Below are 13,532 nucleotides of genomic sequence, written 5' to 3'. Positions count from 1 at the left end.
CACGTTGTGCATGCATGTCTGTTTAGAACACGTCACTCTAAAGACTCAAGGACTATCTGCTATCTCTGGAACCAGTGTTATAAGCTGTACTGTCCTATTGCCCCCTCCCTCCCTCCCTGCCTCCTTCTTCCTGGTGCAGCCGGGTGTTATTGCAGCCCCTCCCAGCATGGTGTTGATCTGGAAATGGAGGATAAAGAGGGACAGGGAACATGGTGACTCGCTTTTAACCAGAGTTACAGAGCCAGGAAATAGATGAATGCCACCCGCCAGCCAGACAGACCAGCCAGCCAACCAACAGCTAGCTAGACCAGACCAGATCATCCAGCCAACCAACAGCTAGCTAGACCAGATCAGCCAGCCAACCAACAGCTAGCTAGACCAGATCAGCCAGCCAACCAACAGCTAGCCAAACCAGACTAGCCAGACAACAGCTAGCCAGACAACAGTCAACCAGACCAGTCCAATATGATCTTCTGGTGTCCCTCTCTAACCCTTCAGACACTGAAATTGTTGGACCAATCCATATCTATAAAAATTCATGTCATTTTGATCAATCTGAACAACTAGGGCATTTTATTGCATTCTTGGGGGAAAACATATTGGATTGAATTTGTATCATTATGCCATGTGTTTATGGTCAAATCAGTTCAATAGGAAGCTATTCCCTTCTTGTAAGATTCAGATGACCCATTTTAAAACCCACTTGGCCACCTTGTGGCCACCAGTGGTAACATCCGCAGTCGGACCTGAAGTGTTTTTGATCATGGTCTGTAGACTATAAATAACTCAAAGCCCAATGCTTGGTTATGACAGAAGGATAGACAACACACAAGTGATATAACATAGATACATCCAAAGTCAAATTGGATTAAACAATGTAAAATTCTCCTATCTCAAAATGAAACATGTTATATAAACTTGAGTGATTATCTTGAGTGATTATCCCTCATAGCCTGGTTCCTCTCTAGGTTTCTTCCTAGGTTTTGACCTTTCTATGGGGTTTTTCCTTGCCACCGTGCTTCTACACCTGCATTGCTTGCTGTTTGGAGTTTTAGGTTGGGTTTCTGTACAGCACTTTGGGACATCAGCTGACGTAAGAATGGCTATATAAATACATTTGATTGATTGATTGATCTCTCATCCTTTGCCAAAAAACACCAACATACACCTCTAGTCTACTGCAAAGAGATCCACATGTGTCTGTCTGAAATGTTTGTCGATTGTTTGAATCTTTTCATTGTTTGGATCCACACACGGTCTGTAATGCTGTACTACTGATTAAGTATAGGCACAGTAGAGTTGTTGCTCTACAATATAACCCCAGAACATTTTGACTATGCAGAAAGAAGCAACAGCATCCATAGCATCAATGCATAGTCAGCTTAGGTATCCATTCCTAGAAGGTCACAGATCAGTATCTCTAATATGTTGATCAGAATCACCTGCCACTGTCAGTCAACACCATAGAATTGAATATAACACTAATTTAATGTATCTCTATGGCCAGCACCCACCACCTATGACAGCTGTCCAACAGAAAACCAGGTGTGATAGTTGAGCCACCAATTCAGAAAGCAGTTCAGACAATAATAAACAGACTCACTTTCTTTGAGTTGTATGACCCTTCCATGGCACGGTCGCTACGGTCCCCCGTTTCTATCAAGCTACAAGGTCTCTCCTCTCTCTCTCTCTCTCTCTCTCTCTTAATCAATAGTCCATTGTCAAATGCCACACACTTCTACACAGACAGGCGCCTGCTTCTTTGCATCTCCCAAATCCAACATACTAGTGCTGTCGCTGAGGAGAAGACTGTCTGTAAGGTTACAGTTGAATGACTTAAACTACCAGTCGTTGACACACAGTGGCAGTAGACAACCCCGATAATCCCATTACGCCATTCAAGATTAAGGGTACATCCCATATGGAACCCTATTTATTATACAGAACACTACGTTTAACCAGAACACTGGTCAAACGTAATCTACTACATAGAGACTAGGGTGCCATTTGGGATTCATCCCCCCAGATAAGGACGTGGGATTAGCTAATTACCTTGGACATGAATGCGGCTTTTAACCACTCCAAATTACAAAGGTAACGTAATGCAAAGAAATCGAGCCAAGACCTCAGAAAAAAAATTGTAGACCTCCACAAGTCTGGTTCATCCTCAGGAAGGAGACGCGTTCTGTCTCCTAGAGGTGAGCGTATTTTGGTGCGAAAAGTGCAAATCAATCCCAGAACAATAGCAAAGGACCTTGTGAATATGCTGGAGGAAACAGGTACAAAACTATCTATAGTAAAATGAGTAAAATGAGTCCTATATCGACATAACCTGAAAGGCCGCTCAGCAAGGAAGAAGCCACTGTTCCAAAACCGCCATAAAAAAGACAGACTACAGTTTGCAACTGCACATGAGGACAAAGATCGTACTTTTTGGAGAAATGTCCTCTGGTCTGATGAAATAAAAATATTACTATTTGGCCATAATGACCATCCTCATGTTTGGAGGAAAAAGGGGGAGGCTTGCAAGCCAAAAACACCATCTCAACCGTGAAGCACAGGGGTGGCAGCATCATGTCGTGGGGGTGTTTTGCTGCAGGAGGGTCTGGTGGAATCATGAGGGAGGACAATTATGTGGATATATTGACGCAACATCTCAAGACATCAGTCAGGAAGTTAAAGCTTGGTCGCAAATGGGTCTTCCAAATGGACAATGACCCCAAGCATACTTCCAAAGTTGTGGCAAAATGGCTTAAGTACAACAACGTCAAGGTATTGGTGTGGCCATCACAAAGCCCTGACCTCAATCCTAGAAAATAGAAAATGTGTGAGCAAGGAGGCTTACAGTTACACCAGCTCTGTCAGGAGGAATGGGCCTATGTTCACCCAACTTATTGTGGGAAGGTTGTGGAAGGCTCTCCGAAACGTTTGACCCAAGTTAAACAATTTAAAGGTAATGCTACCAAATACTAATTGAGTGTATGTAGACTTCTGACCCACTGGGAATGTGATGAAAGAAATAAAAGCTGAAATAAATAATTCTCTCTACTATTATTCTGACATTTCACATTCTTAAATGCGTGTGTGTGTGTGTGTGTGAATATATATATATATATGTATATATATATATAAATATATATATATATATATATATATATACGGGGCGATAGTCATTTAGTCCAGTTACCTTTGCTTTCTTGGGAACAGGAACAATGGTGGACATCTTGAAGCATGTGGAGACAGCAAACTGGGATAGGGAGAGATTGAATATGTCCATAGCCTTGTGAGGGTTAACACACTTAAATGTCTTACTCGCGTTGGCCACGGAGAACGAGAGCCCACAGTCCTTGGTGGCACTGTATTATCCTCAAAGCGGGCAAAGAAGGTGTTTAGCTTGTCTGGGAGCAAGAAGTCGGTGTCCGCGACATGGCTGATTTTCACTTTGTAATCTGTGATTGTCTGGAGACACTGCCACATACATCTGGTGTCTGAGCCGTTGAATTGCGACTCCACTTTGTCTCTGTACTGATGTTTAGCCTGTTTTATTGCCTTAGGGAAGGAATAACTACACTGTTTCCATTCTACCATGTTCCAAGTCACCTTGCCATGGTGGTTTTCTAAAATTGGTTATCTGTGTTTTTGTCTGGTTGATCATGAGTCTCCATCTTTTACACTAATTGACTGCACATAGCATGTTCTGTAGGTCATGTCCCGTTTCTTTCATCAAAATAACATCAGCCTATAAAATGATACTTAGCATTTCATCATCTTACTCCAATATTTAACTGTTTAATTTATTTTGCCAAATAATTTATAGACAAAGCAAACAAAGTCAGTGATAAGGCATCTCCTTGTTTTACACCCGAAAGTGTTGGAAACCAATCTGTATGATATTCATTAAATCTAGGACTTGGTTTCCTCTATCGTAATCACTCCTCTTTCACCCCAGCTGCCAAACTAACCCTAATTCAGATGACCATCCTACCCATGCTAGATTACGGAGATGTAATTTGTAGATCGGCAGGTAAGGGTGCATCTCTGTATACCTGTTGCAAGACCCACTGGTTGATGTTTATTTATCAAACCCTCTTAGGCCTCACTCCCCCCTATCTGAGATACCTAATGCAGCCCTCATTCTCCACATACAACACCCGTTCTACCAGTCACATTCTGTTAAAGGTCCCCAAAGCACATACATCCCTGGGTCGCTCCTCTTTTCAGTTTACTACTGTAACGAGCTGCAAAAATACACTTAAAACTGGACCTTTTTTTATCTCCATCTCTTCATTCAAAGACTCAATCATGGATACGCTTACTGACAGTTGTGGCTGCTTTGCGTGATGCATTTTTGTCTCTACCTTCTTGCCCTTTGTGCTGTTGTGTGTACCATGTTTTGTGTTGCTACCTTGTTGTTGTCATGTTGTGTTGCTGCCATGTATGTTGTTGTCTTAGGTCTCTCTTTATGTACTGCTCTGGTGTCTCTCTTGTCGTGATGTGTGTTTTGTACTATACTTTTGTTTTATTTTTAATCCCAGCCCCCGTCTCCACAGGAAGGCCGTCATTGTAAATAAGAATTTGTTCTTAACTGGCTTGCCTAGTTAAATAAAAATGTATTAAGAACTAACATAAACACAAACAATTGGTACTTTGTAAAGAGATTAAATTGCATGATAAAATTTCCCATCAACCATTGTCTTTAACATTTCAATAGTCAAAAGTGGGTTTCTCTCATAGTCTCCTTTCAAAACAGATCTGTTATGATCAGCTTGGTCCAGTTTAGCTCAGTGCAGAATGCAAATGTAGGGATTAAGTAAGTTAAAAAGAAAAATATTTCAGTAAGAGATGCACCCTCATTGATTTCAGTAAGAGATGCACCCTCATTGATTTCAGTAAGAGATGCACCCTCATTGATTTCAGTAAGAGATGCACCCTCATTGATTTCACTAAGAGATTGACCCTCATTGATCTCACTAAGAGATTGACCCTCATTGATCTCACTAAGAGATTGACCCTCATTGATCTCACTAAGAGATTGACCCTCATTTATTTCACTAAGAGATGGACCCTCATTTATTTCACTAAGAGATGCACCCTCATTGATCTCACTAAGAGATGGACCCTCATTTATTTCACTAAGAGATGCACCCTCATTGTACCAGATATGGACTAGAAGTGATCCTGCAACTGGTTTACATTGCCCTTCTACGGTGATACATTAACCATGTATATGTTTTTGCGGTCAAACAAATGTAAATATAGTAGCAGCATGACTTTGCTTAGAGAATGCGACGCTTATTTCTGTATCGTTATAAAAGTGTACAGTTGCTTATTAGCTAGCAAGCTAACTTTAGCCACCGACAAGTTTTCAGGTGTCGTTCGCCATCTCGCCAGCAGGTAATTTAGCTAGCTAATGTGAAGACTTGGCTGACTCAGTCAATAGCCATTCACTTCAAAAGCACAAAGCCCTAAATTAACGCCACACTTGAACTATTCGTTCAACTTCAGCAAGTTAGTACACAAACGGTCTACAAACAAATCTATGAAATTGTTACATCAGTTTGCTAATGCCTATCTCTGAGCAATGTATTCGTTCGATGGTTTACTGGTGTTCGGCTTGCTGTTCATCTGCACGTGTGCCTCGCATGAAGGGCTGGCCGAAAAGAGAGGTGTCTGGGGGAGTGTTCTATAATGGTATTAAATGGGAATAAGACTGTGCCTCCTAATTAACATGCCAGCGATTGATAATTAGTCAACAGGATTAAATCAGGCATCCCTTAAACACAGTAAAGGGTCTTCTTATTAATGTGCTATTTAAAATGGAAAGTTTAACATGATTTCAATAAACGTTCATGCACATCACTTGTGCATTTGTACACACACCTACCACTTGCTTTTCTAACGAGTTTAAAATGTGATGTTTACGACTTGATATAACCAGTGATTGTCTTTGTTCTTGTCTCAACAGCATCTGTGATTGGGACCAGACTTCACCTGACAGTGGCTCTATCCTGTGTGACCATGGCGTTCTATGTCTTTCTAAAGGGACCAACTAGGGGACTGGACTGTCTAGTCGGCACCTCATGGACACTAGCCTGGTCCCAAGTTTCTTTGACAATGACAGCAATTTAATTTTCAAGACAGTAAAAACAGAAATAGATCTGTGACCAGGCTGCATGGACACTAGCTATGAGCTTGGAACCAATGAACGATGGGGATAAAAACTTTCCAAAAGGGGGCTTCTCTCTGTCAACATGCCACACTTTCTGAACTGAGATGTTATTTGAGTTAGAGAGGTGATGAAAAAAGGTCAAGACACTGACAGACACAGAGATCAACAACATGAGAGAGTGCCCCTCCGTGTGCAGTCAGTGGTGAAAACAGATTGGGTGATGTATCTCTTTCTGTGTATTCAAAAGGGGACTTTTACTGTGAATCTAGTGCTTTTGGGATTCAGGAGTTTGGACCAAGGTACCTAGACAGGATAACACAGTCATTAATTTGACATTTATTTTTTTAAGTGTGATTTTCTATTATGTGGAAAATGTGAAGGTAGAATAGAGGGTGGAAATGGAAAATAAATTTTATACAATATATTGCCGTAAATTAATAAAGTTTAACAATTTATAAGTTATTTATATATTAAGAATGTTGTGTGATTTTATTTTATTTTTAAAGGCACATGTAAGCCTCCTGCTCAATACAAGGCAGCCACTGGTTACCATCTATGGCCACATGAGGGCACGCTATTACTTTACGACAGCCTTCCCCCCGAAATGTCCCATGATTCCTTGCGCTCTATAAATTCCATAACTCGGAAACGGAGCCATTCTTGTTTTGTTTGACTGGTGGCGTGTGTTTGTGCGAGCGAATGAATGCGAGAGAGAATGATTGTTTTATGTCTGTAATGTTTCATGTCTTAGTCTAGCGACCAAAAAAACTACACAGTGATCTTATTTGATCTGATCGGGGTTTGGCCTTGCTCCGATTCGGAAATGATAGGACCCGACATGCGAGCCCCTGAGGCCATGAGCATGAAGCTTCCACTAACTTCAGGGCCTCCACAAGAAATTGTGGTCAGAAGTGATGACTCGATCAGATATACTAGGTCCGAGGAGATTTGTGGTTTTACCTCATGCTCCACACCGGCCAATGAGTATAACAGCGATTCTGATCTGCCATAAATTCGATAATTGTGCCCAGGTGTAAGAAGCTGCCTGTATTTGGCTGGCTAGCTACTAAGCTAACGTTGGCTAACGAGGTAACTCTTTGTGGCCCATGCGAACAGCAAAGCTAACAAACAGCCAGGTAATGAGCCAATGACAATGGCAGTAAAGTCGTTTTGGAGAGAAGTGGGCAAATTTGTAGTGTCATAGAAATTCGTTTTGTGGTCCTGCTGCTGGTCACTTCAAAAGAAACCATGCTCGTTAAACACTTTCTGCTCAATGTGCATCCAGTCTTAACAACACGTCATTTGACATGATTCGTTTTTCTTGGGGGGTAGATAGATAGTAGCTTCCATCAATGTAATTGTTTGCGTTTTTAATCTCCCATGTATTTTATTTTTTATGTGTGTGTATATGTAGCGTGGTTCGTTCTGCGTTGTGTACTTTTAATTAGGACCCTGACACAACTGCTGGTTGGATTATTTTAATTTGCCCTGCACACGAAGAGACGACACACTATATTTTAGCCCTTGGCGCAGTCACGGCTCTCGGGCACTTTGCTAGCCGAAGGTCAGGCAAAAGAGAACAAACAGTAAGGGAGTACGGAAATACAGATAACCCGCGATGGGCCAAACCAAAATATACTACTTTTACAATCACGTGTTTGTACACCAAAATAACATTAGCTATGCAGCTTTCTTTTTTGTTGAAGCACATGGAATTATCAAATTATTAACATCCCATCTTGACCTGGCCTATTTGAATTGGTCCCTGTGTGCAATTTGGTGCATTTAAAAATAAAAATAAATCATTTCACCTTTATTTAACCAGGTAGGCTAGTTGAGAACAAGTTATCATTTGCAACTGCGACCTGGCCAAGATAAAGCATAGCAGTGTGAACAGACACAGAGTTACACATGGAGTAAACAATTAACAAGTCAATAACACAGTAGAAAAAAGGGGGAGTCTATATACAATGTGTGCAAAAGGCATGAGGTAGGCGAATAATTAAAATTTTGCAGATTAGCACTGGAGTGATAAATGATCAGATGGTCATGTACAGGTAGAGATATTGGTGTGCAAAAGAGCAGAAAAGTAAATAAATAAAAACTATAAAAACAGTATGGGAATGAGGTAGGTGAAAATGGGTGGGCTATTTACCAATAGACTATGTACAGCAGCAGCGATCGGTTAGCTGCTCAGATAGCTGATGTTTGAAGTTGGTGAGGGAGATAAAAGTATCCAACTTCAGCGATTTTTGCAATTCGTTCCAGTCACAGGCAGCAGAGTACTGGAACGAAAGGCGGCCAAATGAGGTGTTGGCTTTAGGGATGATCGGTGAGATACACCTGCATAATCTAGGGGAACAACATCAATCACACTGCGACATATATATATATATCCTTTATCGTGTTCTGCTAACCCTACCTCTAATTGGAGTAAACTAATGAACATCAATTAGGATTTTGCTTCCAGTTTATACACACTATATACATTTTACAGACACAATCTATTTTACAATAGTTATATTTTGTTTGTTTTTAGTCCTGTCCTTCCCCAACCTCCCATCGGAACCTTTGTAATCTCATAGTTTCTTTTGATTGTAAATTATAGTTTTTTTTTGCGAAAAGTATTATATTATTGATCGATTGACTGACTTCAGATCACCCCGTATTGCTATCTGCAGCGTTAGCTCCAGGTAAATGTTGCAATTCTTCAGCCATTACATATGGACAGTACCAAAATAAATTGTCTAATGACTGTCACTTCGCAGAAAAATCTGCAGAGCTGGGAAAGTTGAATCCCCCATATATGCACTACAAAGTTTGGATACCATCCAAATGCACCATCCGTTCAGGCTGCATAGGCTTCCCGATGTCCTCCTTAAATTTATTTAATGGCGAAAAGGCAGAAAAAAACGGGGGAAATATGCGTACATTCCTTATTAAAAAAACATTACCAACACCATTACCCACCACCATGCTATTGGCTAATCCCAGATTCTGTGTATTGCATTCAGTTTCAACCTGATTGTCTGAATACGATACACAACATCCGGGATTAGCATTTAGCCAAAAGGGTCAGCAGCCAGTTCTGAACTGATAATCGGGCTGAGCCGAGGTATCACAGCAGGAACAGACATGTTCTCCAGAGAATGCAGGATAGCTCCCCGGGCAGGGTGTGACTGTGGATCCTGGGCTAGAACTGCAGAGGGTTCTTCACAACTGGCAGGTTGGGGCTCCCGACAGAGCCAGGGTGGACCTCACAGGCAGGGACTAGCAGAGGACTGAAGGGCCCAGAAGTCAGGGTTGAGCTCTGGCCTCACAGGAGGCGTCGCTGAAGGTCTCCGATGAGGAGCAAGCGGAGGCTCCCCCACAGGGTCAGAGAGGACCTTGCTGGCGAGGATGGGACCTCAGGGCAGAGGCTGAAGCGGCCCCCGTGGAGGAAGCCATGGTGGGCTCCCACTCAAGACCAGGTGGGGGCTCCCCAAAGGAGCTGTGCTGGTCTCTTTGTGCTGAGATAAGTGGGAACCGCAATGCATGGGCAGCCGGTGTCTGGAAGCCAGGGCTAAGTGGAGGACCCGTGGCTGGAGATGAACTTGGCTCCTCATCGGGAGCAGGTGGGGGCTTGTCCTTCTGTAGCAGGTGGGGGCCTGGTCCTTCTGTAGCTCAGTTGGTAGAGCATGGCGCTTGTAACGCCAGGGTAGTGGGTTCGATTCCCGGGACCACCCATACGTAGAATGTATGCACACAAGTCGCTTTGGATAAAAGCGTCTGCTAAATGGCATATACTATTATATTATTATATATATTGTCATTGGCTTCTGGTGAAGCCCCCTAACTGGAACAGGGATGACTCCTAGTGTAAAGCCAAGTGGTGGCCCCTGGGCTGCAACTGGTGGCATAGATACTGGGACAGGGTCTGAAGATCCCTGGGCTGAGGCTGGTGGCAGAGATACTGGGACAGGGTCTGAAGATCCCTGGGCTGAGGCTGGTGGCAGAGATACTGGGACAGGGGTTGGGGATCCATGGGCTGCAGGTGATGGCAGAGATACTGTGACAGAGGCTGAGGATCCCTGGGCTGCAGCTGGTGGCAACCAGGGAGATGCTGCCTGATGAGCTGCATCAACGACGGTCTGTGGGCCAGTGGCTGCAACACGATGACTCTCTGTTACAGGAGCTGGTGAAGACTGGGCCAGGTTGTACCTTCAGGTCCAGCTGGGCTGCCCAGGTAGGAGGCAGCGGGTCTACGATGACGGAAGCAGGCTGGGCCCTTGTAGATGGAGAAGGCTGCTCCTCATGCCTGGCAGACAGGGAGTCTGACTTGACAGTGGTAGGCTGAGCTCCTATAGCAGGAACAGACAGAAGACTGGAGCACAAGGTAGGCTCAGACCCATATTCAGTGGCATACAGGAACTTGAGGGAAGAATGGGTTAGCTTTGTAGGGATCAGCAGTAACCCTGGGGAAGGGGCAGACTGGGCCCCATCTGTGGTAGCTGGTATGGGCTCCAGGAAAGGGGTAGGCAGAGCACCTGTGGCTGGAGAGGGCTGTAGCACCATGTTTGCCTGGAGCACCACGGTGGCTACTACTGGCTGATTCTCTGTAGCTGGAGCAGCTGAAGAGTCCACCTCGTTGATTAGCTTCGGCTCTGTAGCAGGAGCGGGTGGCAACTCTGGAACAGCAGCTGGCTGCAGGCTACTGTTGACTGATAGGTCCTTTGTGGCGGCAGACTGAAGCACCTTGTTAGGAACAGGCTGGATACCCATTCTGAGGGCAAACTGAGAACCAATGGCAGTGACGGGTAGACATACCCTGGCACCGTCAGTTGGCTGGTACTCCACACTGGGAGTGTCTAGAAGCTGACAGGTAGGTATGTCTCTTAGCTGGACCACTGGTGGAGGAGTAGCCACCTGACAGGTGGAATGAGCACCGGGACTGAGGGGAACTCATAACTGCTGGAGGAGGCTCTTGGTAGCCGCACTGTAGGCTTGGAATGCCATCACATGGTGTCAGAGGAATGCCCATAAAATTGTCAGAGACTCCAGTCAACCAAGTTATAGACTGTTTTCTCTGCTACCGCACGGCAAGTGGTGCCAGAGCGCCAAGTCTAGGACCAAAAGGCTCCTCAACAGCTTCCACCCCCAAGCCATTATACTGCTGAACAATTCATAAAAAATTGCCACTGGACAATTTACATTAATTTACATTTCCCCCCTCATCAATCTACACACAATAGCCCATAATGACAAAGCAAAATCAGGTTGAGAAATGTTTGCTCATTTAGAAGAAAATAAACGTAAATGTCACATTTACATAAGTATATGTAAGACTCAGTACTTTGTTGAAGCACCTTTGGCAGCGATTACAGCATTGAGTCTTCTTGGGCATGACGCTACAAGCTTGGCACACATGTTTTTGGGGAGTTTCTGCCATTCTTCTCTGCAAATTCTCTCAAGCTATGTCAGGTTAGATGGGGAGCATTGCTGCACATCCATTTTCAGGTCTCTCCAGAGATGTTCAAGTCTGGGCTCTGGCTGGACTCTGGTTCAAGTCCGGGCTCTGTCTGGACCACTCAAAGACATTCCGAGACTTGTCCCGAAACCACTCCTGCGTTGTCTTGGCTGTGTGCTTAGGGTCGTTGTCCTGTTGGAAGGTGAACCTTCGCCCCATCTGAGGTCCTGAGTTTACGCTTTGTCATTGTGGTATTGTGTGTAGATTGCAGAGGATTTTTTTCTTCATTTAATACATTTTAGAATAAGGCTGTAACGTAACAAAATGGGGGAAAAGTCAAGGGGTCTGAATACTTTCCGAAGGTACTGTACATGTTACTATTACATTTATAATCTGAAATTGTGTTGTTGAATCTCTGTTCATCAACATATTGGGCCTCATAAAAATGCACACAGTCTCATTTCATTCATACAGCTGATGAGATCGTGCACCTGTCAAGTGCGGCAATGCCTGCTAAAACAGCATTCTCTAATGCAAAAAATTGACTTTTAGTAAAATAGACAAAATGTTGCTGTCTATTCATTTAACTAAATTAAAACCCTATATTTATTTAATTATTTTCGGGGTTCTAGAGAGCGGAATCCTGTGCCTCATAGGTAGGCTAGATACTGTATCAGCAGTCGTGGAATAACTTCAACTCTCCACCCCAACTGAGTATCATCTCCAGCGTGGAGGGACCTGCAAGCTGTTTTTTGTAGTCTACCTACTGCTCAACAACGATGATGCTTCACAAAGTTTTCTTTGCCTTTTTTATCCAAATTGATGCATCCATAGTGAGTGTTGCAAACGAGGACAGACCATATTTACACGCTACGTGCATCAGCACTTGGCGGTCCCATTCTGTGAGCTTGTGTGGCCTACCACTTCGCAGCTGAGCCGTTGTTGCTCCTAGACATTTCCACTTCACAATAACAGCACTTACAATTGACTGGGGCAACTCTAGGAGGGCAGAAACTGATTTGGTGGAATGGTGGCATCCTATGACGGTGTCACGTTGAAAGTCACTGAGCTCTTCAGTAAAGCCATTCTACTGCCAATGTTTGTCAATGGAGATCGCATGGCTGTGTCCTCGATTGTACACACCTGTCAGCAATGGGTGTGGCTGAAATAGACAAATCCACTCATTTGAAGGGGTGTGCACATGCTTTTGTATATAATGTATAGAATGATGTATCATCATCATCAATCTGCATTTCCAAATAAAATACATATTTTAGTGTTAAAGATGTGTTACAGTAGTTTTGAAACTTAAAGGCAGAGATATAACCAGATGTACTAGTGGTGGTTATTGTTGTTCTGAGTACCAGTACTATCACAACTTAATACTATATAACTGCTATTTATCTACCAGTACTATCCTAACTTAATACTATATAACCTCTATTTATCTACCAGTACTATCACAACGTAATACTATATAACCTCTGTTTATCTACCAGTACTATCCTAACTTAAAACTATATAACCGCTATTTATCTACCAGTACTATCACAACTTAATACTATATAAACTCTATATATCAACCAGTACTATCACAACTTAATACTATATAACCTGTTTTTATCTACCAGTACTATCACAACTTAATACTATATAACCTCTATTTATCAACCAGTACTATCCTAACTTAATACTATATAACCTCTATTTATCGACCCCAGCTGTTCTCTCCCTGAATAAGTTCTGCTGTGTGACATCTGGCAGTGTGAGACTACTACAGCATGTTAACTCTCTCAACCTGAAAAGGAGCAAAGCACCAATATTTGGAAAGGCACACACCTGTCTATATAAGGTCCCATAGTTGATAGTGCATGTCAGAGCAAAAACCAAGCCATGAAGTCATCATCAGGTTCAGAG

General features: G+C 43.1%; 1 protein-coding gene, 1 non-coding gene and 1 pseudogene across 3 annotated transcripts in view; 2 read left to right on the top strand and 1 right to left on the bottom strand.

The window, feature by feature from the left end:
• LOC127913190 (protein FAM107B-like) overlaps positions 1-13,532 on the bottom strand; it is a 34,416-nt gene that overhangs the window by 10,612 nt on the left and 10,272 nt on the right. The window contains exon 2 of one of the 2 annotated variants that reach the window (XM_052484796.1): positions 3,188-3,247. In XM_052484796.1, the coding sequence (XP_052340756.1) occupies positions 3,188-3,223 (36 nt within the window). In that variant the 5' untranslated portion in view covers positions 3,224-3,247. Of the gene's footprint in view, positions 1-1,603; positions 1,781-3,187; positions 3,248-13,532 lie in introns of those variants that run through there. The other variant, XM_052484797.1, reaches the window with a different exon arrangement.
• LOC118373034 (protein kish-B-like) lies at positions 5,579-6,542 on the top strand (annotated as a pseudogene).
• LOC118373035 (small Cajal body-specific RNA 2) lies at positions 6,869-7,176 on the top strand. Its single transcript, XR_004823348.1, has one exon. It is a non-coding gene; the product is annotated as a small Cajal body-specific RNA 2 (non-coding RNA).

Source organism: Oncorhynchus keta, chromosome 28 (genome assembly GCF_023373465.1).
Source record: "Oncorhynchus keta strain PuntledgeMale-10-30-2019 chromosome 28, Oket_V2, whole genome shotgun sequence".
In the NCBI taxonomy this organism is placed as follows: Eukaryota; Metazoa; Chordata; class Actinopteri; order Salmoniformes; family Salmonidae; genus Oncorhynchus; species Oncorhynchus keta.
This window is presented reverse-complemented; position numbering and strand designations above follow the sequence as displayed.